The 27,805-nt window shown below is 52.0% G+C and overlaps 12 protein-coding genes across 12 annotated transcripts in view; 9 read left to right on the plus strand and 3 right to left on the minus strand.

The window, feature by feature from the left end:
- The window catches only part of BDZ99DRAFT_392021 (calcium-transporting P-type ATPase-like protein), a gene marked incomplete at both ends in the record, with an annotated part of 3,388 nt that extends 3,248 nt beyond the window's left edge, over positions 1–140 (minus strand). The window contains one exon of the mRNA XM_033715760.1: positions 15–140. Within this exon, the coding sequence (XP_033574764.1) occupies positions 15–140 (126 nt within the window). The remainder of the gene's footprint in view (positions 1–14) is intronic.
- Positions 141–424: 284 nt separating this feature from the next.
- Positions 425–2,559, minus strand: BDZ99DRAFT_535480 (uncharacterized protein; the record flags this gene model as incomplete). The annotated part of the gene is made up of 1 exon (XM_033726561.1): positions 425–2,559. One exon carries the CDS (start codon positions 2,557–2,559, stop codon positions 568–570), a length of 1,992 nt encoding a protein of 663 aa, XP_033574765.1. The 3' UTR covers positions 425–567.
- A 556-nt stretch (positions 2,560–3,115) lies between these two features.
- Positions 3,116–6,164, plus strand: BDZ99DRAFT_572699 (actin-like ATPase domain-containing protein; the record flags this gene model as incomplete). Its single annotated transcript, XM_033728225.1, has 11 exons — positions 3,116–3,431; positions 3,486–3,937; positions 3,992–4,162; positions 4,211–4,255; positions 4,309–4,378; positions 4,431–4,710; positions 4,758–4,857; positions 4,918–5,021; positions 5,071–5,438; positions 5,496–5,723; positions 5,781–6,164. 11 exons carry the CDS (start codon positions 3,116–3,118, stop codon positions 5,876–5,878), a joined length of 2,232 nt encoding a protein of 743 aa, XP_033574766.1. The 3' UTR covers positions 5,879–6,164.
- Positions 6,165–6,397: 233 nt separating this feature from the next.
- Positions 6,398–7,583, plus strand: BDZ99DRAFT_464712 (uncharacterized protein). Its single transcript, XM_033720385.1, has one exon. It carries the CDS (start codon positions 6,590–6,592, stop codon positions 7,403–7,405), a length of 816 nt encoding a protein of 271 aa, XP_033574767.1. The 5' UTR covers positions 6,398–6,589; the 3' UTR covers positions 7,406–7,583.
- A 608-nt stretch (positions 7,584–8,191) lies between these two features.
- Positions 8,192–9,903, plus strand: BDZ99DRAFT_572701 (cellular aspartic protease). The gene is made up of 4 exons (XM_033728226.1): positions 8,192–8,407; positions 8,476–8,626; positions 8,688–9,342; positions 9,399–9,903. The coding sequence occupies exons 1-4, from the start codon at positions 8,306–8,308 to the stop codon at positions 9,688–9,690; spliced, it is 1,200 nt and encodes a 399-aa protein (XP_033574768.1). The 5' UTR covers positions 8,192–8,305; the 3' UTR covers positions 9,691–9,903.
- Positions 9,904–10,433: 530 nt separating this feature from the next.
- On the plus strand, positions 10,434–15,184 carry BDZ99DRAFT_535491 (UDP-glucose:sterol glycosyltransferase; the record flags this gene model as incomplete). The annotated part of the gene is made up of 7 exons (XM_033726562.1): positions 10,434–11,154; positions 11,201–11,298; positions 11,348–11,788; positions 11,844–13,073; positions 13,120–13,806; positions 13,866–14,828; positions 14,880–15,184. The coding sequence occupies 7 exons, from the start codon at positions 10,434–10,436 to the stop codon at positions 15,168–15,170; spliced, it is 4,431 nt and encodes a 1,476-aa protein (XP_033574769.1). The 3' UTR covers positions 15,171–15,184.
- Positions 15,185–16,382: 1,198 nt separating this feature from the next.
- Positions 16,383–18,999, plus strand: BDZ99DRAFT_391461 (uncharacterized protein; the record flags this gene model as incomplete). Its single annotated transcript, XM_033715729.1, has 4 exons — positions 16,383–16,633; positions 16,685–16,771; positions 16,828–18,135; positions 18,186–18,999. 4 exons carry the CDS (start codon positions 16,383–16,385, stop codon positions 18,997–18,999), a joined length of 2,460 nt encoding a protein of 819 aa, XP_033574770.1.
- A 484-nt stretch (positions 19,000–19,483) lies between these two features.
- On the plus strand, positions 19,484–20,053 carry BDZ99DRAFT_464717 (uncharacterized protein). The gene has a single exon (XM_033720386.1). The coding sequence runs from the start codon at positions 19,677–19,679 to the stop codon at positions 19,836–19,838; it is 162 nt and encodes a 53-aa protein (XP_033574771.1). The 5' UTR covers positions 19,484–19,676; the 3' UTR covers positions 19,839–20,053.
- A 159-nt stretch (positions 20,054–20,212) lies between these two features.
- Positions 20,213–22,466, plus strand: BDZ99DRAFT_572704 (uncharacterized protein). The gene is made up of 3 exons (XM_033728227.1): positions 20,213–20,508; positions 20,642–21,808; positions 21,864–22,466. The coding sequence occupies exons 1-3, from the start codon at positions 20,449–20,451 to the stop codon at positions 22,281–22,283; spliced, it is 1,647 nt and encodes a 548-aa protein (XP_033574772.1). The 5' UTR covers positions 20,213–20,448; the 3' UTR covers positions 22,284–22,466.
- Positions 22,467–22,791: 325 nt separating this feature from the next.
- Positions 22,792–24,124, plus strand: BDZ99DRAFT_489396 (PCI-domain-containing protein; the record flags this gene model as incomplete). The annotated part of the gene is made up of 2 exons (XM_033722981.1): positions 22,792–23,059; positions 23,118–24,124. The coding sequence occupies 2 exons, from the start codon at positions 22,792–22,794 to the stop codon at positions 24,122–24,124; spliced, it is 1,275 nt and encodes a 424-aa protein (XP_033574773.1).
- Positions 24,125–24,879: 755 nt separating this feature from the next.
- Positions 24,880–25,910, minus strand: BDZ99DRAFT_66262 (uncharacterized protein). Its single transcript, XM_033728806.1, has one exon. It carries the CDS (start codon positions 25,652–25,654, stop codon positions 24,977–24,979), a length of 678 nt encoding a protein of 225 aa, XP_033574774.1. The 5' UTR covers positions 25,655–25,910; the 3' UTR covers positions 24,880–24,976.
- Positions 25,911–26,217: 307 nt separating this feature from the next.
- Positions 26,218–27,374, plus strand: BDZ99DRAFT_391402 (NAD(P)-binding protein; the record flags this gene model as incomplete). Its single annotated transcript, XM_033715727.1, has 2 exons — positions 26,218–26,970; positions 27,042–27,374. 2 exons carry the CDS (start codon positions 26,218–26,220, stop codon positions 27,372–27,374), a joined length of 1,086 nt encoding a protein of 361 aa, XP_033574775.1.
- Positions 27,375–27,805: the final 431 nt, after the last annotated feature.

Genomic DNA, 27,805 nt, shown 5'->3' on the forward strand with positions numbered 1-27,805 from the left:
GTTCTAGGACATACTGAGGGCGCTGAGCGGCGCCGAGCCTGCGCTGGTGGCGGGTGTAAGGCATTGTGGGACTCTGGATGCTCTGGTAGGACTGCGGACGCGTGATATAGAGGGAGCGCAGGCGTAGATGCTCTTGACATGTTTTCATGGCCGAGCCACGGCTTGTCAAGCGGAAGAGTCCTCCAGCTGGCTGACGACAATAGAAGGAGACAGTAGGCGAAGGCAGTGGACAAAGGTGCGCAATTCTGGGGGCGTATCAAAGCCCGAGGAGGAGACAGAGGTGCAGATGGCGTTGCAAAAGTACTTTGGAAAGTAAAGCTGCTCGCCTACACAGTAACCCAGACGGAAGCGGCTACAGTGCTTTAGCCGGGCCACGATTCATGCAGAGGAATACCCAATTAACATACTGCTCCTTTATGCATTTGTGAGATCTCATATTTGAAGCTACTCTGATGATAACCTTCTAAGACGAGACATTCTCCGAGTAATAAAGAGGAACTCCACGTATTATATAGGAGCATGCTTATTCACAGTGCCGAAAATATGCCGCGTGGCCTCATTCCCAATTCATTTCTTCCTCTCTCGCCCTATCCGGACCACTTCACCCCCACGGCCCGCAATGGTTTCCCCCGTGTCAAGACCTTCACCCTTTGAGTTGCCGAATCTCATTAGCTTGGGTACCATCACTAGGGCCAGGCCATCTTCTCTTGTCTTTTGCACCTTCGCTTCCACATCGCTCAAATATGATCCCTGAACTAGAACCATAACTCTACACCGCTGCAATTCAAAGTCGAGCCAAGTCTTCGCAGCCCTCATTGCCATCTTGTCCAGAATCTGAAGGTTGCTCTTGTCGAGCACAACCAGGTCTTCAAGCGCCGATACAATCTCTTTTCTCAGACGTTCGATTGATGCTTGAAAATCTTTCTTGAGTTTCGCCCGGGGGTCAAATTGCGAAGGCAGTTTCTGCCTCAAAGCTGCTTTACACTCTCGAATAGTAATATATCGCCATCGCTCTGTTTCCATTTGAGGTGTCGGCCAAACGTAGTGGCTGTTGGCCAGCTGCTTGTCTGCTATCATTAGCACCTGAAAGTAGTTGGTGAGTAAGGCCAAGGCTAAGGACATACCTGCTCCACATTCCTTATTCCACTGAGACTCCAGCAACTGGCCCTGGTCCCCAAAAACCCTGAAGGGGCTGCAAAAGACAAACTTGTGAAGTACACTCCAGATACTGTCCTGCAGAATCTGCTTCTTGAGTATTCTCTCATTTTCTGCCAAGCTGCGAAGGTCTTGATTGGTCCAACCCTTCGGTTCCGGCTTCCAATTCAGTCTTGAAAGGGTGTCAACATCTTGGACGAGATCCGCAAATTTGGCCTCAATGTCGCTATCCGTCAAAGGCTCGAAGACGTCCGAATCCATCATGTTGAAGTCGTTCTTGTCCCGAGTTAGTAGCGCTCCACTATACTGAGCAATTTCTTCTCGTAGAGACTTCTCTGTGGCTACCTGCGCTGCCTGTTTCTGAGACAGGATCTGTTTGAACTCTCTCTTTAACCTTAACAGCTCTTGGTTGTGGCGTTTCTCGCATGCCTCTAATTCAGCTTTGTGGCCTTGATCCATTGTTAAGATAGTTTGGCGCAGCTGATCAATCTCTTCACCATGTCCCTGTTTCAGCTGCTGTATTTCTTCGTCGAAATCCGTCTTCATAATATCGATCCTAGACTTCTGCGACTTCTGTTGGTCCGAAAGCGTTTTTCGTAGGACTCTGAGCTGGGTTTCGTGTTCTTCTTGCTTCCTATTCAGCTTGTCCTCGTTGTCCTCCTCGATCTCTTTTATCTCGCTCGCATGAGTTATTTTCTCCTCTCGGAGGTCCTGCTCTGCTTTACTCAGTCTTTCGCGGTGAGCCATCTCACGCTGTTTGATGTCGGAGCTGTGGCCATTCACCTGCGACTGGAGAGCAGCTTTTTCGTTCTCGGTCTTCTCCTTGAGTAGGTTGCAATTATGGAGATTGGTCGTCAGTTCCTGAATCTTTCGGCTTTGCATGGCATGTTGCTGGCTGTCCATGACCTGTTTTCTTTCTAACTCAGTCATATGAATTCGCCATTTATATTCCCACTCCCGGTCCTTTGCGACGAGCTGATCGGTCATCTCCGATACTTTGCGACGTTCAACCCGATAATTGTTTTCCGACTTTGACCCGCCTTCCAGAGCAGCATCAAATTCCCTTAGTAAAGCCCTCACCATATCCAATGGTTTGTCAAAGTTGCGAATCGCGTCGTTGAATGCGCTTTGACCTCCCCGGTGCAATGCTGCTGCTTTCTCTCTCATCGTTTTTTGCATTTCTACGAGATGGTCGTTCAGCCGCTCTGCGTCGGTCAATAGCTTCTTGTACTCTTTCTGCCAGTTTGTGTCCTTGTCTTTCTTGATTATCTGCCGGTACCACGGCCTCTCCTTCGGGGAGGTAGTATTCTCAGAAAGCGGACTATCTTCTTCCGATGCCTTGTCCTGAGCTTGACGCTTTAGTTCCTCGAGGTCAGTTGGACTGAGAAACGTCCTGGTCGACATGATGTGGTTTTGGTATGATCTGAAGGTTTTAGAGAAGATAGGCTGCTTCGAGTGAGGTAGCCTGCAGTGCGTCCGCCCGGAAAGTCGTAAGACGAAAGTCACGACTTAGAGGTCGGCTGGGCCAGAACAACCGACGGAGTGCACCTAGGCAGAAGATCGGCGATTCAGCCTCGCGATCCCAGTGATTTATTTGACCACGGCTGCATGCGCGAATGCACGGCGCTATCGTTTGCCTTGTTGCCTTCCTGCCTGCAGCCTGCTGCGCACACCGTCACACGGCTAACGCACTATCTAATATAAGCAGCTATCTCAATAATGTGATCGTGCCGATCAATGCTCAGACAGGCAACATTCCATTAGGCGTGTGTTTCTTTTGTCGTCGTATGCGGCCCATTCCCAATTCAATCGTTTTCAACAGCATCTTTTCGGCCCTTGTCAGGCTAGAAAGCCTTCAAGAAAACTTCAATATATGCTACCCGATCACGCTTCTCAGTGACCGTCTTTTCACTCTTTCCATTCCAGTACACTCGAATCGTCGTTTGATAACAATTCAGCCATGGCGTCCAGGTTTGCAGCGAGTCCGACCTCCCCGAATAGGGCCAAATCCCAAGGCCCTGTCGCCAAGCAGAAGCCCGCAAGTTTACGAGGTTCTCCGGTTAGCCCGCGCTCTGAACAAACAGAGCCGGATTATCTGAACGACGACCTCCTCGAAGAAGATTTCGATGAGGCATCGCCTCCTTACAAATACCAAGATCAATCGGGACTTTCGGAAACTGATATTGAAGACGCTCCTCTTCGCCGCTTGAAGACTGACTTCGATGACACTCTTCGTCGATTGGTCATTGCCATTGACTTTGGCACTACCTTCACCGGTATATGCCCTTCTCTCTCGATATCGACTGTTTGCTAACAACAGTATCTTCCAGGAGTCGCGTTCGCTCTTCCAAAATCACATGAGGCTGGTCTCAACGAAATTAAAGTTATCGGCGATTGGGGTGCACGCATGAGTAATAGTCTCAAGGTACCGAGCATATATTCGTACTCTCCGGCTCCTGACGGGCAGCAACAATGGGGGGACGACTTAAGCCCCGACGCCGTGACTATGATCAATACCAAACTGGAGCTTGACGTACAAGATAACAAGTCAGACGAGCTGGAGCTGATTCTCCAAGTGCTGGACGGCATGAAAGATCTCAATTTCAACTACGTTAGGGCATCCGGCGGATATCCAGAATACACCTGGAAAAGTCCGGATGAGATTGTGGCCGATTATCTCACTAAGGTATACCACGCCTTTGACCAGAATCTACAGAAGAAAATCCAAAACCAGGGTATCCGTCAGCGCCTGACAGTTGATATTGTTGTCACAGTCCCTGTGGTGAGGCTCTCCATATAACGGCCTCTCTACTGCTTTGCTGATTATCATGACCAGGACTGGGCTTACCGAGCCAAGAACTCGACACTGCGGGCAATCAGAAGTGCTGGCTTCAATGAACAGAATTTCCCAAATCTGCATGACATCATCATGGTTACAGAGCCCGAAGCAGCAGCGATTTATACGGCACGGTACTTGAAGAAAGAAATGCAGAAAGATTTTCTGAAGGTAAGTCCTTTAATTTCGGAAACTTGTAGATCTACTGACGATCTCAAGGTCGGCGAATGCTTCGTATTGTGTGACGCGGGAGGGGGCACCGTCGTGAGTGGCCCGAAGTGTACTAGAAATGCATTAATCACTAAGTCTACTTCTAGGATGTTGTTTCGTACAGAGTCACGAATCTTGAGCCAACGCTAGAGCTTGAGCTTACTGGAATCCCATACAGTGAGTTACATCAGATCTCTAGAGAGCTAGGCCACTGCTCAAGACTCTTTAGGCTCCAAATGCGGTTCTGCGTACATCGACACCAACTTCAAGCTTTGGCTTAGAGACATCCTAGGGGAGAGATATTTCCAACAGCTCGACCAGAATAATAGCCGCAATAGGATCAGCACAATTAGTGAGGGACGGCGAATGCGATTCGTGATCAAACAATTCGACGCTCTCAAGAAGAACTTCTTCCTAAAATCTGCACCAATGAAGATCGAGCTTCCGGAACCATTGAAGAACATCTCCATTGCTGGCAAGGTGAATCTAGGAGAACTAGCTATCACAAGGTAGGATCTCAGCTCCTCTGGATACTTGACAAGCTAATGCTCAGCAGCGAGGAGATGAGGTCGTTTTTCGACCCATGTGTTGACGGAGTCATAGAGCTCTACCAGGGCCAGCTCCAGCAGATTGAAAGGCAAGGGCGGCGCTTGAAAGTACGTCAGCTTGGTCTCTTTGCGCCTCGCACTGATCGCTAATTACTTTCCAATCGACAGAACGTGTTCTTGATCGGTGGGTTTGGGGAGTCACGATATCTACAAGCTGAGCTTCAAGCAGCTTTAAAGTTTCGGAATGTTGAGTTGCGAAGACCAGATACGTCGTAAGTATACGTTATGTTTCATATTGGGCTCTAATAACCGGCAGAATAGGTGGACAGCCGTTGTGCGTGGTGCCGTAATCCATGGCATTGAGAAAAGCAATCGTCCAAATGTAATATACATGAAGACTTGCCCACGAAGCTATGGAATTGTGCTCAACGAAACTTTCCGTGGATCCATGTTTCACCTGGAAGATCGTTACACAGACCCTATTACCGGCGATATGAAGGCTCAAGGTCAGATCACATGGCTTGTCAAGAAAGGCGACCTTATCCTTTCTGACGAGGGAAGGACGTCTTCCAAGGACTTCCGGGTCAGCTTTCAAGGGACCGTGGAAGCTGATGAACGCAAAAAAAAGCTATCCATCTACGAATACGAAGACGACGATCTTCCAGATCGATTCCAAAATGCACGAGAAGGTATTGTTCATGCCAAGCCTCAACAGATATATAATATTCCGACTAATGACCTGCCAGAGCTCAAAGAAGTGGCTATTCTTACATACGATCTATCCACGATCTCACTGGATAACTTCGACCGAGCCGAAAACCCTACAAACAAAGCTGTGTACTACGAAACATATCTGACTTGCAAGATGGTCATGTCTGGAGCGACAGTGACAGTTGAAATTCTGTGGAATGACACGGAGCTATGCAAAGTCAAAATCGAGGACGTTGGCCGTAAGAGCTCAACGCGGTCGTGGAGTCAGTCTTTCAACGCCCCAAGATAGCAGGTATTTCGTCTAACTTCACATTAAATAGATAATGTCCGCCCTGAAGCCTTGCCACATCGTGGGCATCCGGACGCCCACAGTACCTCGTCTTTCGAACTTCCGGGGAGTTTTCGGGAAACGCATTGAGGCATGGCATGGAGGCAAATATTGGCTGGCGTCTGCATGCAGCCTGTGCTTTAGTTTTCTGCAAGAACAGCGAGCCACATTTTGCATCTTACGGGAAATTATCACGAGTGCTTGAGCATGGCGTTGCTGCAGGCGGGAGTGCATGTAGCAAGGAATATGATTTGATGAATATTGCTTCTCTCTAAGCCTGGTCTTTCGGATATGAGTACACTAGATTAAATCCGGCATTTCAAGGCACTAAGGCACCCATGGCATGCTGGGCAGCAAGATAGACAGCTCCAATCGGGGACCTGGACTCTTCCCCAGTGGTTGCCTCAAACTCAGCCTTGCAGGAAGGCTCGCATGTTGAAATGGTTCGCAAAAAGCCAGACCACCTGTGCCCCCGCTGCTGTACCCAGGAAGATACGTGGCCACACTGGACACGCGGACATCCATCTATGCGGCTGAGCTCAAGTGGTATTGATTTCATTCCTTGCTCATTTTCCCAGATCGTTGCTGTGGATGCTTCCTTTCGCGTACCCACCCAAACACCGATAACAACTCTAGTCAATCGAATCACACTGCCTTTCGATTATTAAAGAGGCCTTCAAACTTTCGTTCTCGGATTGCAAAGCCTTCAAATTCGAGCCTGTCTCACCTTCGATTTCAACCTTTGCCTCCTCTAGTCAACACGACCTTTCCCTAACTCAATACGTCCACATCCACATCAAAATGCCAATTATCGCAAATCCTTTCAACAAGGGCAAGAAGAAACTCGAAGCTGACATGCTATTCCAAATGGCCCTCCAGCGCGAGCAGGCTGCTGCCCAGCACCAACAGGCTATAGAAGTAGAGCGTCAGTATCGCCTAGAAGAAGCAGCCCGCGCTGAGCAGCGACACCGGCGCCGAGAAGAAGACTATCGACGCCAACAAGAGATAGCCGAGCAAGAACGCCGACGTTATCTAGAGGACCAAGCCCGTGTGGAGCAGGAGCTCCGCCGCCAGCAAGAAGAGCACCAACGCCGTCTCTCGGCCGAACAGGCCGCTCGTGAACGTCGTTGGCAAGCAGAGCAAAAGGCACGCCAGGAACAAGACCGCCTGAGGCAAGCGGAGCATGAGAGACTCCTTGCCGCGGAGCGTGAGAGAACCGCCCACCTGGAAAGTGAGAGACGAGAGAAAGAGCATCGCGAACAGATGGCCCGCGACCGTGAGGTCCAGCGCCGCGAGAACAAACTCAAGCTGCTCCGCATGACGTCTCCTGAATCGTTGCGGTCGCTTCGTGAGCTCATTCGCCGGAAATATGAGCTCGATATGGCGATTTGGGCGGACAGAAGGGTCCGGGCGCCCTTGAGGCCACATGTGGAGGCTAGGATGGAGCAGGCGGATGCGGCATACATGGAGATATTGACAATTGTGGGAATTTGGGAGGATAATAGTAATGGAGCGTGGAATGAGCGGGAGTGGAAGCTAGCGAGCGAGGTAAAGGCGAGACTGGAGCAGGATGGGAAGCGGATCTGGGCTGGGCATCCGCCGTGGGAAGAAGGTTGAGAATCTAAATCGGTGTCTGTTATAGTTTTTTTCTATTGACATGGTCGTAAAGAATGCTCTGCCACTTCAACGATATTGGTCTGTTTACAGCAGGAAGAGGCTCCCTGTACTGCCTATACTAGGTTACTTTCAAAGAATGCAATCATCTGCAGACGAGCTATTGGTAACAGAAGCAGAAATCAAGAGGAGGAGTGACAAGATGGTGTATCCCCTTTACACGGTGGGGTACACGGTGCTTATATAAGCAAGCTTTTGGCGAATTGCTAGGCTAAGCGACTAATTTAGCCCTCATTTGGCAGATTCCTTATCGATAGCTGTGGGGAAGGGATATAGACCGCTTGACATGACCAGGCCCCTTGAACAGAAGAATAATCCACGACTCCGTGCACACTCTCTCTACAGTATCTCCCCTGTACGAGCTGTGCAGGTCAGTGGTGGGCAAGGGTGTTTACACTTTGTAGACGTTCAAGGTGCCTGGTGATGAAGCTTCGAGCAGGAGTCACGTGACTACTGGAAGTCGTTCATGCGTCAGGTAAAATCGAGGAGCAATAGGCGTACTAGAACACATATGTGTTTGGATTGAGTTCGAGCATGGCAATGAAGGCTGACTAAACGATTGATGTTCAGGTCGTTGCAAGATACACATCAACACGGCCTGCAGGGTGGTGAATAATCCAGTCACGTGCCAGTCCGCAAACAGACAAGCGTGGCTCTTGGCTGTCGCAAGTCGGCGGTGCTTGCCCAGCACCTAGTCAGGGAGAGCTATCAGGCGCTCGTCCTGCCGTCATCTCCTCAACCTCCATCAACAATCCTCCCGCGAAAACCGTCGACGCGGTACTCTTTACATCCCTCATATCCCCTGCACTTTGTCTCGATCGATACCCGCAGCTTCTCTTCATCATGAAGACTGCTACCCTCCTCGCAGCGGGCTCGCTGCTGGGCGCCGCCACCGCCGGCGTCCACAAGATGAAGCTCAAGAAGGTTCCTCTGTCGGAGCAGCTTGTAAGTCATCAACAGTTCTATGATGGGCCGACTATTCGTAGCCGGAGCTTCAGCTAACGACTGTCCAGGAGTATGCCAACTTCCACGACCAGGCAAAAGCCCTCGGTCAGAAGTACATGGGCGTCCGTCCCACCACTCACCTCGAGGAGGTCTTCAAGGCACCCAAGATCGAGAGCGGTGACCACACTGTGCCCATCAGCAACTTTTTGAATGCACAATGTAAGTAACGCGGCGGCCTTCGCAATCAACTCCATGATGCCCTTGCTTACACGTGCTGTAGACTTCTCAGAGGTCTCACTCGGAACGCCTCCTCAGGACTTCAAGGTCATCCTTGACACTGGCAGCTCCAATCTTTGGGTTCCATCGACCCAGTGCAACTCGATCGCCTGCTACCTCCACACCAAGTACGACTCATCGTCGTCCTCGACATACTCGAAGAACGGCTCCTCGTTTGAGATCCGCTACGGTTCGGGATCGCTCAGTGGATTTGTCTCTCAGGACACCTTCACGATTGGAGACTTGAAGGTCAAGAAGCAGGACTTCGCCGAGGCCACCGCGGAGCCCGGACTGGCTTTTGCCTTCGGCAGATTTGATGGCATCATGGGCTTGGGCTACGACACCATCAGCGTGAACGGAATTGTCCCTCCCTTCTACAACATGCTCGACCAGGGCCTGCTCGATGACCCCGTATTTGCTTTCTACCTCAGTGACACCAACGATGAGAGCGCCGAGTCTGAAGTCATCTTCGGCGGCGTTGATAAGAGCCACTACACTGGCAAGCTGACCAAGATCCCATTGAGGCGCAAGGCCTACTGGGAGGTCGATCTTGACTCCATCACCTTTGGCGATGCCACTGCTGAGATGGAGAACACTGGCGTCATACTTGACACCGGCACTTCTCTCATTGCTCTTCCTTCCACTATCGCTGAGCTTCTGTAAGATTTTACCTCGCTCCACTGCATATTTGGTCAAAAATGCTAACCTCTCGTAGGAACAAGGAGATTGGTGCTAAGAAGTCGTACAATGGCCAGTACACTGTTGAGTGCGATAAGCGCGACAGCCTCCCAGACCTGACCTTCACTCTGTCCGGGTACAACTTCACCATCGGCCCCTTCGACTATATTCTAGAAGTCCAGGGCTCGTGCATTTCGTCCTTCATGGGTATGGACTTCCCCGAGCCAACAGGCCCACTCGCCATTCTCGGCGACGCCTTCCTCCGAAAGTGGTACTCGGTTTACGATCTCGGCTCCAACAGCGTTGGCCTCGCCGCGGCGAAGGCGTAAGCGTTGCTCTTTGGGCAACCGGCTGGGCTTCGGTGAGAGCTGCAATCTGGCAATCGCAGGGCAAACTACAGCTTCTAGATTGCGGCAGAGGTTGGTGTTTGCGCTTGGCTCAAATTGTAGCTGTATTATGCGATAGGATGTCTGTACTGCACTGGCTAATTTCTTTTGATTGTCTACTATTCATCATTATGTACAAGGGCGAATGCGAAGACCAAACTGAGTGAATGAATGCTGTGCCACTGAACATGTGATGATGCCTGACTGGTGATTAAGGTTTGGTTGGTGCTTCCGCGATACCAAGGAACTCTGGACGATAAGATCGAATCTTGGGCCGAGCTCCGCAAATTCCAGCACAATTATTGCTCGAGGCGCTCGAACTCTGGCCAATTTTGTGGTTTTTCTAGGCGGGCGCAGTCTGTATGGTGCCCTCGTTCTCTTATCTCTCCCCTGGTTTGGCTCAAGGCAGTCACTTGCACCCGAACCGTGGGACTTGCTTTTGTCACAAGGTAGGACGCGAACTTTTGCTGTCAGCGCGTCAGTTCCATCCAATATGTGACAACCACAACTGACGACTGCCTGAAGCAGAGCTCTCCATCTCCTCTCTGCCAGCGCTGCGCACTCCGCTGTGCCTTTGAATACCCCTCTCTTCACCTGCAGTGCCGCTGCTCGTTCCTCGTCACCCGCGAAGAAAGTCCGACATCCCACCACCACTCCTACCGAACGAACGCCCGAGAGTATACACAATGGCGTCTGAGGATGGCCTCAGAGAGAAGGTCGGCCGCAAGCTGACCAAGCGGCGGAAGGAGCACAAGAGGGTGTCGTTGGATATACCGGAGCGCTTCAAAGACGGCGACGATGCGCAGGAAGACGTTACAGCTCCCAAGAGCAAGGAGACCATGGCCATGAACCAGTCCCTGTTCTCCATGATTACTAGGGCGGGCGGTCGATCGCAGACGGACTTGCGCAGCACGCGCGAAGTCGACTCTGGTGATAGTGATGAGGAGGGTGGACCCAGCCCGCATTATCACAGTCTTGACGGAGCTGCACGACTCAGTCGCCTAAGTACAATCAACACTTGGGACGAATCTACAGAGGCTGCAGAGGATACAAAAGAAAAGGATAGCAAACACCGAAGGGGTCTCTCGGAAAACAAGTTGCTTAAATCCTTACCTCGACTGAATATCAAGCGGAGGGAAAGCAAGAAGGGCCGCTCCAGTGATCGCATGAGTTCTTCACAAATCCTCCCTCCCCGCGCCACGGATGCCGCCGAGGAAAATTTACTGGACAAGCAGAGGATTAGGACGAAGGTTCTACCCGAGCCTGAAGCGCAGAGACTACCTCTTGAACCTCAACGGAGTAGACACGGCAGCACATCAAGCTCGTCAAAAGCAAAAGCTCCCGTCACGCTTGCACAAAGATTGATGGAAATATTTGAGTTTGATTCTCTGGAGGAAGTTATATCTGGTTTGTGGCTCCTCCGAACTTTCGTAGACTATGTTAATAGCTGCAGAATATCCGTGCTGGCTCCTACAGAGCATCCTTCTTCAAGGCTACATGTATATAACCCAGAGACACATCTGTTTCTATGCGTATATTCCAAAGAAACATGTGAGCTCCTTTCTTCATCCTAATTCCAGCTGTGCCTAATGGGTGATAGCATGATGTTGGCAAGACTGGATATCTTTCCAAGCGCGGGCGGTCGAAATACAATCGATACTGGTTCAAACTGAAGGGCGATGTCCTATCTTACTTCACCAATCCTGCTGAGGTGTACTTCCCTCGAAACCAGATTAATCTGCAGTATGCTGTCTCGGCTTCTGTGGCGGAACAAAAAGATCCGAGTAAAGACGAAACGTTTTTCAGCATCACTACGGATGATCGGACCTATCAATTCAAGGCCGACAGCGCTGCGAGTGCGAAGGAATGGGTGCGAGCGATTCAAAAAGTCATCTTCCGGACTCATAACGATGGCAACAGCGTCAAGATATCGCTCCCAACCCAAAATGTTTTGGATATTGAGGAGAGCACACTCCTGGACTTCGCCGATACAGTCAAGATACGAGTGATTGACAACGACGAGACATTTGCTGTGGACGATGTAAGCCCTTGTCTTGACCTCTATTGGCGTAAATATTAGATGCTAACTACGCTAGTATTTTTTCTCTTTCTTTACCCATGGACAGGATGCCTTGAACGTATTACGAATAATGGTAAACGATAATGACATTCACGTGAACTCGCCTTTACCACAGGACCATCAGAGCGCCTTGAATCAGAGCACGTTGACTCAGAACGCACTATCAAAATCTCCACGCCAAGGCCGGTCTGTAGACCTTCGTCGCACCTCCGCTCAGACGAGCCCCATCGATACCCCCCAGATTCGCGAAAACGTTAGGGCTACCCTTTCACCGCTACCCGCTGACCATCTCGCCCGATCAAGGTCTCGGGTAAGTGCAGAGTCCAGGCGTTCGAGTTCTGATATTAATCGCCGAAGCGCTGATATTCGGCGGAGTATGGATGCCTCACGTGGATTCCGACGGCCAAATCAGGAGGCTAGGCGTAGTCTGAGCGAGAACCGACAGAACCCTCACCAGCGGAGTGGTGCTGGAGACAAATCACCGCTTTCCGCAAAGCCGCAAGACTCCTCTGATTCCGCGTCGAATTCGCTTAATCCCGGCACAGAATCTTCTGCCGCAATCCAGTCCATCGATGAAAGCAACGTCTCCGCCAGCCAGATCCTCAACCGAAGCGATGTTTTCCGGGGGCCAACCATTCACCACCAAGGTGTATCCACGTCGGCAGTGTCGGATCCTTCTCTTGATAAGTTTGCTAGACAATCGCAGGACACGACACGCTCTTTTGGCGCGGGCAAAGTCCCACAACAGTCGCATTCTAACAAGACACGCGAAAACACCGCGAAGACCAATATAGAGGAAGAGAACGAAGGCCAACAAGCAGCCGGGAGGTTGTCAGGATCCTCGTCAGCCTTGCAGGATTTTATGGGCGCAGCCTCATATCCTTTGCAGAAAGCGACCGGACTGGCCGGCTTCATCAGAACGCGATCGAAGAAAATGAGCAATCTACTTGCTACAGAATCCATGGGTTACTATGAGAAGGTTTCTGGGATGTGGGCGGGCGGCAGGCGACACTATAACACAGCAGAGGGTCTGCAGCCTGAGGACCAAGTGCGCGGAGCAGAGGACGAAGAGGATGCCGTGAAGGCCGCCGAACACTTCCGAGAGCACTTTTCGCTGCCCGAAACGGAGCAGCTTCAATCCTCCTTTTTCTGCCATCTTCAGCGAGTACTCCCTACTTATGGGAAGATATACCTGAGTAATCACTACTTCTGCTTTCGAAGTCTCATGATCGGGTCAAGAACCAAGGTAAGCACACGCCGTCTATTTGTGTTGCTAACACTGACATACTCAGGTTATACTACCTCTGAGAGACATCGAGACCGTCAATAAAGAAAAGGGGTTTAGGTTGGGGCTACATGGTCTCGTCGTGGTGATTCGCGGGCATGAAGAACTGTTTTTCGAATTTTCGCGGGCAGAGTTCCGAGATGACTGCGCCGTTACCCTTCTCCGAATTTTGGAGAGCACTCGGTACATGGAAGAAGCCAGCAACGACAGCTCCGACATCGACTCGGACGACGAGGCCGCGAAGGCAGAGCATGACATGCTGCAGGAAGCCCGAAAGAAAGCAGATTCGAACCCTCCACTTGAGGCATCTCAGATCATCCGCGAATCTGGCAAGGGCGCACCTACTTTTCCGATTCGAGAACTAGCTAATACTGTGGTAGAGCAAGGAAGAATACCACTCGTATTCGACGACCCTTTGGCATCGATAGTAGATTTTAAGCCTACTGCACCGATGAGGATTGTGTGTCTCACAATCGGATCACGAGGAGATGTCCAGCCGTACATTGCTCTCTGCAAAGCCCTCATCAAAGAAGGCCATGATTGCTGCATCGCAACTCATGCGGAATTCGAGCCCTGGGTTCGACAACACGGTATCGACTTTCGGCCCGTGGACGGAAACCCAACTGAACTTATGGCGATATGCGTTGAGCATGGCATGTTCACGATCTCATTCATGAGGGAAGCGAACTCGAAGGTAAGACCTTACATATATAGCCTCTTGCTTGATGAGAACTTCACTAACATGTGGTGTAGTTTCGAGGCTGGCTAGACGACGTTTGCAGGTCCTCTTGGCGAGCCTGCCAGGGCGCTGATCTATTGATTGAAAGCCCAAGCACGATGGCGGGCATCCACATAGCCGAAGCACTGGAAATACCATATTTCCGTGCATTCACGATGCCTTGGACGAGAACAAGAACGTATCCACACGCCTTCACAGTTCTGGATCACAAGATGGGAGGCAACTACAACTCTGTCACATATATAACCTTTGAAACTGTCTTTTGGGCAGCAATTCGATCTCAGATCAATCGCTGGAGAACTACAGAATTGGGACTGCAGAGCACAAGCCTGAGTAAGATGCAACAGAACTCTCGGCCCTTCCTTTACAACTTCAGTCCTTCGGTAGTCGCTCCGCCACTTGACTGGCCGGACTGGATTCGCATTACTGGGTACTGGTTCTTGGACGAGCCTGGCTGGGAGCCACCTCAAGACTTGGTGGACTTCATCAAGAAGGCGCGCAAGGACAAGAAGAAGATTGTATATGTTGGATTCGGCTCTATCGTCATTGACGACCCAGCGGCATTAACAAAGGCGGTGGTAGACTCTGTTCTCAAGGCTGATGTTCGTTGTGTCTTGTCCAAGGGCTGGTCCCATAGACTCAACAGTGGCGACGCCTCAAAACCGGAGATTCCACTGCCTCCCGATATTTTCCAGATCCAATCCGCGCCGCACGATTGGTTGTTCACGCAGCTGGACGCAGCTGTTCACCACGGCGGTTCTGGGACAACCGGAGCTAGTCTCCGCGCTGGGATACCAACGATCATCAAGCCCTTCTTTGGCGATCAGTTCTTCTTTGGACAGCGTGTAGAAGACCTACAGGTCGGGAAGTGTTTGACCAAGATCAATACTACTGTTCTTGGTCGCGCGTTGTGGGAAGCGACAACCAGTGAAAGAATGATCATCAAGGCCAAAGTCCTCGGCCAGAAAATTCGAAAGGTATGTTAGAAGATGCCTATTTTACACAACACGATAGTTAACATGACTCAGGAGGATGGAGTTGGAGTTGCCGTCCAGACGATCTATCGCGAGCTTGACCGCGCCCGGTCTCTTGTCAGGCACCGCGAGAAGCCAGTCGATGGCGCCACGCCCGAGGCCGAAGAGGACTGGACCTGGATCGATGACGAGGAAGAAGAAATGGAAATGGCGCCGCAAGTCTCGCATTGGCAGGCGGTTGCAGGTCTTGGGCAGGCACCGACCGAGGGGCGCTCAGGTAATTCGGCGCAGGCGTTGGGGGGCATAGTGCTGAAAGGTGCAGGTCAGACAGACCAGCGGCGTTAACAAGCAGTACGTTTTTTTGCTAACTATTCAAGTCCGATGTGTTTCATATTGTGTTATTTCTTGTTGCTCATAGGCGACGGGGTTCGGCGCGAGTGGGTGAGCGTTGGGCGGGGCTGGGTCATAAGGGTGCATTCTAGATTGGTTCACGGCAGATAATGCATAATGCGCAATCGCGCGGAATTGGAGTAGATATTTTATGTCCGCTTTTCTGGTATAGAAGATGATCTGCGGCTGGGTGCTGACGACCATGGGATCATAAGCCAGCGCTTCTACGTACTATACGACACATTGTTCCGATATCTATGCCGTAGAATATTATTTCTTGCGACTTTCCTCCTCGTGCAGCTGCAGTGCTTCGACATGTTGCCTGCATGCGACAGTGATGCCGTGAAGTCGACACTACAAAGGCTGCATTCTGAGCTAGCTATCCTCAAGTGCACCCAGGATTCGAAAAGCACTTCAATAGGCTATGGTCGGTCACGGAATGAGCGAACAGACGTGAAGCATCAGTAAGAGCAGACTGAAGGAAATTATAGATGTATTGTTCCGGTGTTCAACGTGCACTAGGCTAGAGAGACGTCTCGTTTGCGTGTGGTGAGCGCTATAGTGGCCACAAACCTAACGACATGCGGGTCTCTGTCGACTCAGCTTTCCCGTGGTGCAGCGCCCAAGAGCTGGCCATGCTGGGCGGCGCGTGTCACCCCGAATCCGCAAAATCCATGTGAACATGCCCCGCTGGGCTCCAGAGCGTGCATGGCCTCCTGACCTGGTGCTATAATTCCGCTCTCTCCACCGCAGAACGCAGACAGAATAGCCGACTCGCGCGCAGGGATCGGGCTGCACGTGATTTGAGGCGTGGGTGCCTTGACGGAACACGCATTATTCGGCTGCTATAAGAGGCTGGCCTTCCTCGCTCCTGCCCCGCGAGCCGCGTTCTTCATATTTGGCGATCTGCAACGCAAACCTCACTACACCAACACCACAACCACCGGGGCGCTCCCTCCTGCCAATTGCACCCCGACCTACTCTCTCCTGCTGCCCAGCCCACCTTACCGACCGACTTCACGCCACCGCGACGGCTGCGAACCCGCGCCCAAGCTCCGATCCCAGCCGAGCTTCACCTCGAATGCGCCTCTCGCGCGCCTCCTTCAACCCCGAACCCAACACCTGAACCAACACATAGCGCGACTCGCATGAGCATGTAAAAGAGGAATGTTGGTCGAATCCCCCACCGGTCTCCACTATCCCATCACCGTCGTCGAGCTCGCCAAGAAACCCGAAGATGATATTCAACGGGGTGCGCCACTGTTCTCCTACTACTATGAGACTACCGTGACCGAGGGCGACAAGTATGGCGATGAGAAGGAGGTCAAGAAGAAGTTCCCTGCCGGCTTCGAGTCGTCAAAAGCGGGCACGCTTACCAGATGGTTCATCCAGAATGGCACCGTCATTCAACGCGCCGGGTTCGCAGACTCCCGACCAAGTCCCCGCTGTATGAGCTAACAGCTTCGCAGAGTCAAGCTTGTCGAGATCGATGAGCCATGCACCCATGAGACCCAGTTCGCCGGCATGTGCGCTGACTGCGGCAAGGACATGACAGAGTACGGCTAGGCATCCACCTCCATTGCGCGATGACCTGCTGACCACATTCTCATAGGGAGGACTACATGACCGATGGACGCGATGTTGACCGAGCCACCGTCAACATGACGCACGACAATACATCTCTGCTGGTCAGCAAGAAGGAGGCCCTCCTCGCCGAGGAGGATGCAAAGCGCCGTCTGTTGGGTGTCAAGAAGCTCTCGTTGATTGTGGATCTAGATCAGACCGTGATCCATACAACTTGCGAGCGAACGATTGCCGAGTGGCAGAACGACCCGAACAATCCCAACTACGACGCAGTCAAGGAAGTCCGAAGCTTTCAGCTTGCGGATGACAGGCTGGCCAATGTCGCGGCAAACTGGTACTACTGCAAGCTCCGGCCGGGTCTCAAGGAATTTCTCGACAAGGTCTCCACGATGTACGAGCTCCATATCTACACCATGGCGACACGCGCCTATGCCCAAGCCATCGCAAAGATCATCGACCCCGACCGAGTCTACTTTGGCGACAGGATACTAAGCCGTGATGAGAATGGGACGGATCAAGTCAAGACCCTCCACAGGCTGTTTCCTGTGAATACCGACATGGTGCTTGTAATCGATGACAGGGGCGACATATGGCACTGGAGTGACAACTTGGTCAAAGTGCGGGCATACAACTTCTTTCTGGGCGCCGGTGACATCAACGCTAGCTTCCTTCCAAAGCAAGTGGATTTGATCACCGACACCGCGCAAACCAAAGCTGCCGAGTTGACCAAGGATGTGGAAAAGAAGAGTGAAGACTCGAATGGAGAGGCCCAGGTAGTGTCCATCGCCGCGAAACCTCCTGAAAGCATTTTGGCACCAGTAACAAACGGCGTACTAACTGATTTGGAAAAGCAGCTTCTTACCATGAGCGGAGGTGACAATCCAGACTTGTTAGAGCGACAGACCAAAGAGCAGGAGAAGGTCATCATTTCCCAACAGACCGAGCGACCACTGCTCCAGAAACAGCTCGCGCTCGAACAAGCCGAGGAGACGGCGGAAGCTGAAGAGGATGTGGATAATGCTGACGCTCCAGCGCCAGAACAACACAAGCACAAGAGCCTACTCCACGACGATGACGATGAGCTTATATACATCGAAGCGTGTCTCCGACGTGTCCACCGCGCATTCTTTGACGAGTACCAGAAGAAGCGGACAGCGCATCAAGGTGGGAGGATTGCCGAGCTTAGAGGCGAGAAGAGTCCCAAGAAGCGTGCACCAGATGATCTGGCGGTAGTACCAGACATCAAGACAATCATGCCACGAATGAAGCGGGCCGTGCTTCAAGGAGTCTCAATTGTCTTCTCCGGCATTGTTCCTCTAGGCATGGATGTTCAATCGTAAGTTCTCACTTGGATTCGTAACGGACTTGTTCTAACGTATCGGAAAGTTCCGATATTGCGCTGTGGGCCAAGAGCTTTGGTGCCCAGGTCACGACAGATATCACAAAACAGACCACACACGTCGTGGCAAATCCTAGCCGCAAAACCACAAAGGTCAAGAGAGCGGCGAATCATCCACAAATCAAGATCGTCACGACGGAATGGCTGTTGCAATGCTTCTCGAAGTGGGAGCGGGCAGATGAACAGCCATATCTCATCCAGGTGGACCCTGCCGAGCATGGAGCACATGGTGGGTCTCCTGAAATCTCTGCTTTCGATGACCTTGATGAAGGTCCGTTGCTAAGTGCCGAAGATGACGGCGCGATTAGTGGCGAAGAGGACGAGGACGAGTTGAAGAGCCCGGTCAATGTGGACATATCCGAAGAAACATGGCAATCACTCGGAGACGAATTCCAAGAATTCATGGACGAATCGGACGACGACGACCAAGGAACTGGATCAGATACGGATAGCGTGAACTCGGAGAACAGCGTCCAAACTTCTTCGACTACGAGGAGCAAAAAAAAGAGAAAGCGTGGAACCGGATCAGTGGATGGCAGCGAGGCGGATGATAGCGACGCCAGCGTCAGCAGCTCCACAGGATCGAAGCTCCAACGGAAGAAGAAGCGTGTGCTCGAGCGAGTGACTAGCCTGACCAACGTCGTGTCGGCGGACAAGTCTTCGGGTCTTCCTAGTCCTGAAACCACCGGGCCAGACGAAGGCCAGGAGAACGGTCTTGGTGGGGAAGAAGACGACGATGACGGCGATGCGGAGCTCGAGGCTGAGCTCCTGGCGGAACTGGAACGGGACGATGACGAGTAGGCATCACAATGGTTGGGCCCTTATTTCTTGTATTTGCACCTGCATAGCGAGGTGTCTGGATCTGGGATTTTTGGACTGACTGGGCGGACTGGGCGCCCATCTTTGGCTATGCATGGACATTACTGCGGCAGGATATAGCGTGTCTGCTATGTGCTAGGAACAAATGCTTGATACCCAGATTCGACCGTGCGGGTCTGTTCTGCCTTTGCCGCTCGTTGCCTAGCCGTGATGCTTGAGTGTGGTGGTGAGATTTGCTTTGACGTTTAACCATTACTAACCAGTCTAAAAGAGCTTCAACGTGCCAGCTGAAGCGCCTGCGCTACAGTTTATAACCTAGCTCTGTGCATCGTAGCGGGCGCAGAGGCAGATTTCTAATGTTCGTGGGACATGCGCGAACTAACTCAACGCTCTCACTTTCAAGTTATCTCCACACCTCACCACCAGATCATGTTGGATTCCGACGAGGATATATGTAAGTGGTAGACCAAGCCATCCATAGGTGGTGTCTAGCACTGTCTTTACCCTCGAAAGTGGCAAAGCGTTGAAGTGACGGCCATGATCCATCTCCGAGCTGTCTCACGACTTTTACCGCCTCACCGGTCGTCAGTTGCCATGGTTCACGAATTCCCCACAACGCGAGGCTGAGACGTGCCACTGTTCTGACTGTGCCACTCCGCATGGACCCCTCAGGGCTGGTCGCTTACGGCCATTCCAAGGTTCCAGGTTATTCATGGACAGCCATCCTGACTCCACTATCCGATGTGATTGCCAGGGTCTTCAGGTTGAGGGGAAGCCTGGGAGCCGTGATGACTTGCTCTGCAGTCAGAATATCTGTGTAGCCGTCCACCATGAGGAGATGCCTCCGCATCCGTCCGGAGCATGAGGGAGCGCTTCCTTCACCGCCGTTGACCTCCCCTACCCACTACGGCCCCGCTTGGACAAATTAGTGTCGCAATGAAAAATCCCAAACAATATCAGATGAGACAAGCTGTTTGAGACAATCATGTATAAACCCATCTGTAGCCTATATTAGATGAATCAACCTCCTCCTGAGAGAGGATATGGGTTTCCGTATTTCAGCAATTAGCACCACGGACCGCTGCTTAGTCGCGACAGTTTTTGGGGTCTGAAGTGAGGCTGAGAGCTCTGCCACATCTGATTGGAACACGATCGAAGGCAGCAGTCTTCAGCAGCTCTTTGCATCAGCGCGACACCTCCGCCCTCAACCTCCACGGCAGCCTTGATGTGGCTCAGAACCTTACAAGGCAGCAATTGCTTCCGTTCAAATTGCGTCTTTGACCCGTCGTGACCCATTCTACCTCCCATTTTATCGTTTGCCCGGCTCATTCAGAGACGCTCGCTTTCATCGTCGTGCAACTACTCGCGCACCTATTTTCTGACCGCTAGCCCAGAGCTCTCAGTCGCCTCACTCCCCCCTCACTGCCCAACATGGCGCCCTCCAAGTTCATGGACCTTTCCGTCGACGTCAAGACGTTGATCGTGCAGCATGTGAGTATGCCCTTGTAGCACAGCTCCTCCGGTTCCATTAGACTCGCAGGCTGTCACTCGGCGTTGTCGTCGCCTAGGAGAAGGAACACAAGCATCTCGATGTTAGGGCTGGCGCTGACTCCAATGCGTGCAGGTTATCCGCCCGACAGACCTCAAAAATCTCTGCCTAACTTGCAAAAACCTCCACGAGATCACGGTGCATCAGCTCTATCAAGAGGTGACACTCGATGTGGGAAGTCCGTCAGACACCAAGCTCAGTGCTTTCCTGAACCCGAAGAATATTGGCCTACCATGGGTGCGGAAACTGGACCTCTATCTTGCCGATGTCCCGGACAAGTGCAACCAGCTACAGCAGGCGCATTTTGCGATCCGTATGATCTTGGAGTTTCTACCAGAGAACATTCTGGAGAAGTTCTCTTGGCATCCCTGGTCGCCGTTCTCCGGAGATAACTTGATACTACTATACAAGAAGCAGAAGCGTATGAAGTGGCTGGAAGGTATTGCCTTGGATAAGAACGTCCTGACCGAGCTGGAGCAGATCCCCAGCTTCGACGAAACTTTCCAGAATGTTAGGAAGCTCGGTCTGTATCCCGATAGCCGGGACGTTCTCAATTACTGCCAGATGCTGGTGAAGAAATCACCCAGAGTCGAAAAGATAACTCTCCACGCGAGCTTCGATGACAGCGAATCGGCCCTTACCAATCGCGAACTCAACGACTCCAGTACTGGTCCAGGCCTGATCACAAGCACCATGTTCAACTCCTTGCAGCCCTTTGAGAAATGCACACCACTAGGCCTCAGGGAAATTACGCTGCAGAAGATCAACCTCCGATATGCAGCGGAGACGTATTGCAAGTTCATCAACTTCCACAATATCAAGTCGCTACGTGTTTTCGGGTGCCCTGGGGCCGATGCGCTGCTTGCGGAGCTCACCAGGAGCACAAAGCTACCGGAGAAGCTAGAGACCCTAGAATTCAAACACGATGATAACGTGGAAAATGATGCATTGAATGCTCTAGATGGGTTCCTCTGCCTCGTGTCAGGTATCAAAATCTTGACCATCGATATCACCTACGCCAAGGCGCTTCCTGCAGCTGCCGGCATTGTTCGACATGCAAAGACACTCAAGGAGCTGAATGTGCATGCTAGCACCGTGGACGACATTGAGCACGAGCACATCTACACTTTCCCAGACTTCCAGTCGATTTGCAATGATTGCACATTGCTAGAGCAGATCTCGGCCGCTTTTCCAAATACTAGCGTCATTCGGCACAACAGCGATCAGTTCCTTGCTTTTGAGGTAATCTACGTTTGCGTCTATTCCTAACAACTACGGATGCTAACCTAACCATTAGACATGCCTAGGTGCTCTTCGCAACCTTGTGACTTTGAACATAACCACCTGGCCAAATAATAACCCTTCTTCCTCGAAGCTGCCTCTCAAAGTCTACGAGCATCTGCTGGGAGGCATGGCCCAGCAAGGCTTCGAGCGCAGCGCGGCGCACGCTAAGACCCACGATCGGAGCTCGAAACTCAACGTCATCGCCTTCGGCTCATCGGACAAGGTGTACGACCGAGAAGATAGCAAGAACCAAATCATTTTCGTAAAGGGCAAGCAAGTGGACCCGCTTGGACAGGAGAAGCCCATGGCCATCCAAGTTGGCTGGTGCCTGCGCAAGTTCATTGAGCCACGTTCTGATGTGCTGGACTTCTCGCTCTCGAGGACGACGAGACCTCCAACAAGAGAGTCCCCTACCAGTGATGATAGCGATTAGACGAGGCAGCACGGTGGAGAGTGAAAGCGGCTGCACACCCAAAATTCTGGATGTTAACGTTTTCTGGCGCACATGAATCTCAATGAAGCGCAAATTGTTGTCTTGTAGATAGACTGCTTTTCTTACATATGGTTAGTGTAGCGTATAGGTTGGTTGGGACTTAGGGCATAATATTCTTCTCAGGCTTGCTATGCGGTAAACCATATGCTGAATGTGTGACAGTGTGAGCTTAGAGCCCATACAACTGTAATGACCGAGTCTACGAACACAAATGTCTTGTACACATGACAATCCAATATCAATCCAGAGCGAAGCCGGGATTACGTTTAGCCGATGCCAAGCCGCTAATTCGAGCTCACCAAAGGCGTAGTGGACCTCCAGCTTTAAGTGCCGCCTACGTAAACATCGACAGCCTATTCAACCCAAATACAAACCGCTTGTTTGATTCTCTCCGGGCTACTCCGCTCTCTTCAACCCCACCCATCACGAACTCACTCCGGCTATCCTGATGGCGCCTATAGCGGATGATGCGAAGCGGATAGAAGAGGCGCACGAGCTGGCGAAGAAGGCGCCCGCAAAGGCTGAGGCTATCTACCAGGATATACTGTCGAAAGATCCAGGAACAACCGATGCCGCGCTGAAGAATTATGAGGCGGCACTGGTCGGCCTGGGAGAGCTCTATCGAAACCAGAAGAAGGTCGACGATCTGGCGGAGCTTGTTCTCAAGACGAGATCAGTCCTGTCCTCTTTTGCCAAAGCGAAGACCGCCAAGCTAGGTATATAGGCCCCGCACTGCATAGTATGGCCATATTGTCTAACAGGTCTGTCGTGTAGTGCGGCAAATGCTCGATCTCTTCAACACCCTCCCAAATACCACCGATATCCAGATCTCTGTCACAAAGTCATGCATAGAATGGGCGGTCTCGGAACGGCGAGGTTTCCTGCGCCAGAACCTAGAGACTCGTCTTGTGTCGTTGTACATGCAAAAACAGTCATATTACGAGGCTCTTACGCTGATCAACAGTCTCCTCAAGGAACTGAAGCGGTTAGATGACAAACTCGTGCTCGTGGAAGTCCAACTGCTCGAGTCTAAGGTATACCACGCCCTAGGGAATGTTCCCAAAGGACGAGCCGCTCTTACCTCGGCGCGAACGTCAGCTGCATCCGTCTATACACCTCCGCTACTGCAAGCCGGGCTTGACATGCAGAGCGGTATGTTGCACGCCGAGGACCAGGACTTCAACACTGCTTTCTCATACTTCATCGAGGCTATGGAGGGCTACCATTCGCAGGACGAGCCTAAGAAGGCGACCTCCGCTCTGCAGTATATGCTGCTGTGCAAGATCATGCTCAATCTCGGCGACGACGTTACATCTCTGATGACCTCGAAGCAAGCGATCAAGTACGCTGGCAAGAATTTAGATGCCATGAAGGCGGTTGCGAGGGCACATACCAACCGCAGCCTAGAGGAGTACGAGACGGCACTTACCGACTACCGATTCGAGCTTGGTGGCGACAGGTTCATCTCAAACCATTTGAGGCGCTTATACGACGCCATGCTGGAGCAGAACCTCATCAAAGTCATCGAGCCCTTCAGCAGAGTGGAAATAGACCACGTTGCCAAGATGGTGGGGCTAGACACGACACAGGTGGAGCGCAAGCTTTCTCAAATGATCTTGGACAAGGTCATCATCGGTGTGTTGGACCAGGGTGCGGGCTGTCTTATTGTTTACGACGAGGCGGAGCGGGATCAGGGCTACGACGCGGCCCTGGACACAATCGAGAAGTTGAGCAACGTCGTGGATGTACTCTACACCAACCAGGCCTCGCTGCTGGAGTGAGAACCGGAGAACCATTGGCCTACGACTCGAAGAACATGATCATGCCTGCATTTTTTGGGCGTCCGCAGCACAGCATAGAAGGCTTAGGACAGTTCATATCCGAGCAATAATAAGACGCAGGCTGTCAAAAGCGCGTGAAAATGACTTCATGGTGCAGTGGTGATTGACATCTCATAGATGATTGACTTAGTCCCCGTAACCATCTCTAAGCTTTCTATCATTCGCAGAGGAGAACATCACAGCCCACTATTGGTCGGGATACACATCGGGGTTGATCCCGTGCATCTACCTAGGTACCTCGGAGTATAATCCAAATGCGTACCACAACTCTTCTTGCTTATATTGTGTGGTTGATCTTCAATGTCCGGAGGTTGTGTAGCGGCATGGCATGCTCGCGGCCGGAAAGGTATTGCTTCAAGCCCGGGACTCATTTGCCACTTACGCTGGGCGGGCAAAACGTGGCACACTCAAAAAGTCCTGCTAGGTGAGCAAACATCGGTCTGCCAGTGCTTGGAGTGCTTCAACGACATTTAAAATCGCCCAAGGCGAAGAGCTTCTATCACGTTCAAGTGTTACCTTTGTAGGAATGCATTGAAGCACCCCTGCGACTTGTTCAATCTATGAGTGCCACTTGTTTTATGTCCCACGTGCCATTCCTGCACTGTAAAGACGTCGATCTCATGGGCTATGTAAGGACTGGCAGGCATTTAGCCGGTATGCCAGGGTAGCGAGAAGGCTATCTGGCCCCTTTGAGCAAAAGGGTGTCATCTTTATTTCCAGTGATAATCACATATTGACGGGAGACAGAACAACGAACACAACCGTGCCTCTCGACCTGGCGGCCTGGCTTTTCTATAGTGATTGCTTCCAACACAAGGCTACGAAGTACGAAGAATCGGCTGATTCGTGCTCCAGACGCCCCGAATACCGGGTTTGGGGCTTTGTGCAAGTTCGACTCCTCCGGTGTGGTGCAGCTCGAGCTTCTGCAAGGTATCCGCCCCCTCGTTCCCAGTTTGCCAGAATACCCGTCTGCATGTTCTCTCCCACGGCTTGGAAGGCCCGCTGGACGCCTCCCAGCTCCTTCAGACCCGCCCCACGCCCCTGTCCATCTGCAATGCGGGACTTTGGTGCGTCCGAGGCATCCGTCCCGCGCGCGACGTCGTTGTGTGCTTTGGGCTCAACCGTTCGCCAGTCGTTGCGTACGTCAACCGCCACGCCGTCACAGCCTCCACGCGGAGCCCTGAAGCAAGGGAACGCAGACACTGTCCAGAGCATGCCGTTTCTGCGGACGCTTGATAGGGTTTTCCGTAGACCGGGTCCCACTGAGCACGAGGGCTGCTCACTAACCTCTGAGCGCAGGGCGATGCCCAGCACGGGACAAGAAGTCCTCCGCAGGCAAATATGCGCACCAGTTGCGAGACTTACAAGAACCCAATCGCAGACTTCCCATCCAGCGCGTCCATCGGTAATTGCCTCACACGAAAATCCCTCGCGCTGGTGTTGAGTTGGATGCGACGAGGCTAAGTCCATCTGGGGGCTTTGCGGCCACCGACCACAAGGCTGATCTCAGACATGACCGTGGGGAAACCGAACGACTGACCGCTAGACCACCGGCGGAGCGACATAGGGTCACTGGGGCTTGAGCCTGCAGCATATGCAGCATGGCTTCCTGTGCAGAGAGCCGCGTCCTGGAGATATGCCCCGGCCGTAAGACTTTGCAGTTCGTCCAATCTCGACCCCCAAAACTCGCCTTATTCCCCAGCCTTCACACATACCTTGCCAACCGTCGTTTCGCCATCGCACGAATGGTGACGACCCTGACTTATCGCTCTCGGTCCTTCGTGCTGCACGCGGTAGCAACCGACGAATCGCGCCTCACGCGACCCGGTGGCGATCGAGCCCTCTTCTGCCACTCATTAAGCGCGGTGCTGGAAATAGTGAAATTCCTGGAAGTGGACCCCCAGCAAAACTATTAAGTATTCGGTAGGCCCATCTCCATCCCTCTTCTCGCCACTACATACACGTCTACAACCGCCACTGCCATGTCGCTGCGGACATCGGACTCCGGACTCAGCAAGAAGATTGTCCGAAATATGCACACGAAGCGAGTCCTCCTTACAGGTGCATCCGGCTTCATCGGATTACACATCCTCGATCAGCTTCTCTCCTTCGACCTTTCCGTTCGTGCCGTGGTAGGCTCCGACAGAGAAAAAGAAGCTCTACGAAAGCAGTTTCCCCGCACCCCTCCCACCCGCCTCGACTTCGCCGTAGTCCCAGATGATGATCTCTTAGTCCCTCGTGCATACGATGATGCTCTCAGTGCAACTCAAGAGCCCTTCGACACCGTCATTCACACCGTCACTGTCGATCCTCTGGACGAGGCTGGCAGCTTATCCCACTTTGTGAATCAAGAAAGCGATGGCAAGAAAGACTTCCTGCAAAGCGTTCAAGCTGTTGCACCAAAAGTCCGAAGGGTGATCTTCACGAGCATCCTCACTTCCTTTGCTCGTTGGCTAGCCACCCCGGACTTAGACAGCAACACTCAGTCCCCTGCGTCATCTATACAGAGTGTCGCTGCAAAAGATCCAGAGTACCTCTTAGCCACGTGCAGGGCGAACGACGACCTCATCAATGATCGAATATGGAAGTATCTTGCGGATGAAAAACCTGGATTCGATGTTGTGGCTCTCTCTGCGCCCAGTGTCTACGGACCCTTAGTACGGCCACTAAGACTCCTCACGGACTTGGAAGAGGGAAATCAGCGGGTCTGGAGCATCTGCAGCAATATACCCATCGGGACCGTCGGACTCTGGTCAGACAGTGTCAGTTACTACGTAGACGTCCGAGTAAGTGAAACGCGCTCTAAATACATATAGACAGGTCATCGCAGATCACGAGTGCTGATCTCGAGGCTTAGGACTTCGCATACGCACATGTCCAAGCTGCTCTCATACCGAAAGCAGGAAACAAGCGATTCGTCATATCTGCAGGGATGATGCCGTCTCATACAGTCTCAGATATCATGCGTACTCACTTTCCCGAGCTTGCAGATCGCATAGTGGATAGAGCCACGCCATCTTTAGTGCCGACAGCAGGGAATCTATCCAAGGACCTCGTAGATTCCACTCCGGCTGCCGCGGTACTCGGGCTCCTCAGGTACCGGAGCGTCGATGAGACTGTGGCTGATCTTGGGCTACAGCTTGTGGAGCTTGAGCGGAGGATCAGAGCAAACGAATCTGCGAAAGGGTGAAGGGCTGTCGACACGATCTGGCAGGTCGGTTTCTATATCTTTCCATTTCTAGCGCACATCTAGCATGGTGACAGTTGGCCTGACTGGGGCCTCTTCTGCATGATCATGAATACTATTGGTCATTCCAAGAGGAACGCCGGGGCGTATTGAGCTGAAACTCTACGAGAAATAACGTATCATTGAAGCATTCACAGCCAAGATATGTAAGGTAGATGGGAGGGATGCCTCTGTTGCGTGAGTGGACAGTGACAGGGACGAGAAATTGCGGTGGGAGACTGGCGGCTAACACCCTCGAAGCCCCCCGACCGTACGGTCGTATTCAAAAAATCAAGAGCATGGCATTCTTCAACGACTCAAACTCAGTGCTTCCGCATCGTTCCATTCGAACATAATGCTCCAGACTCGTCTGCCTTGATTCTAATATCTGCACA

This window comes from Mytilinidion resinicola, assembly GCF_010093595.1.
Source record: "Mytilinidion resinicola strain CBS 304.34 unplaced genomic scaffold BDZ99scaffold_13, whole genome shotgun sequence".
NCBI classification, from domain to species: Eukaryota; Fungi; Ascomycota; class Dothideomycetes; order Mytilinidiales; family Mytilinidiaceae; genus Mytilinidion; species Mytilinidion resinicola.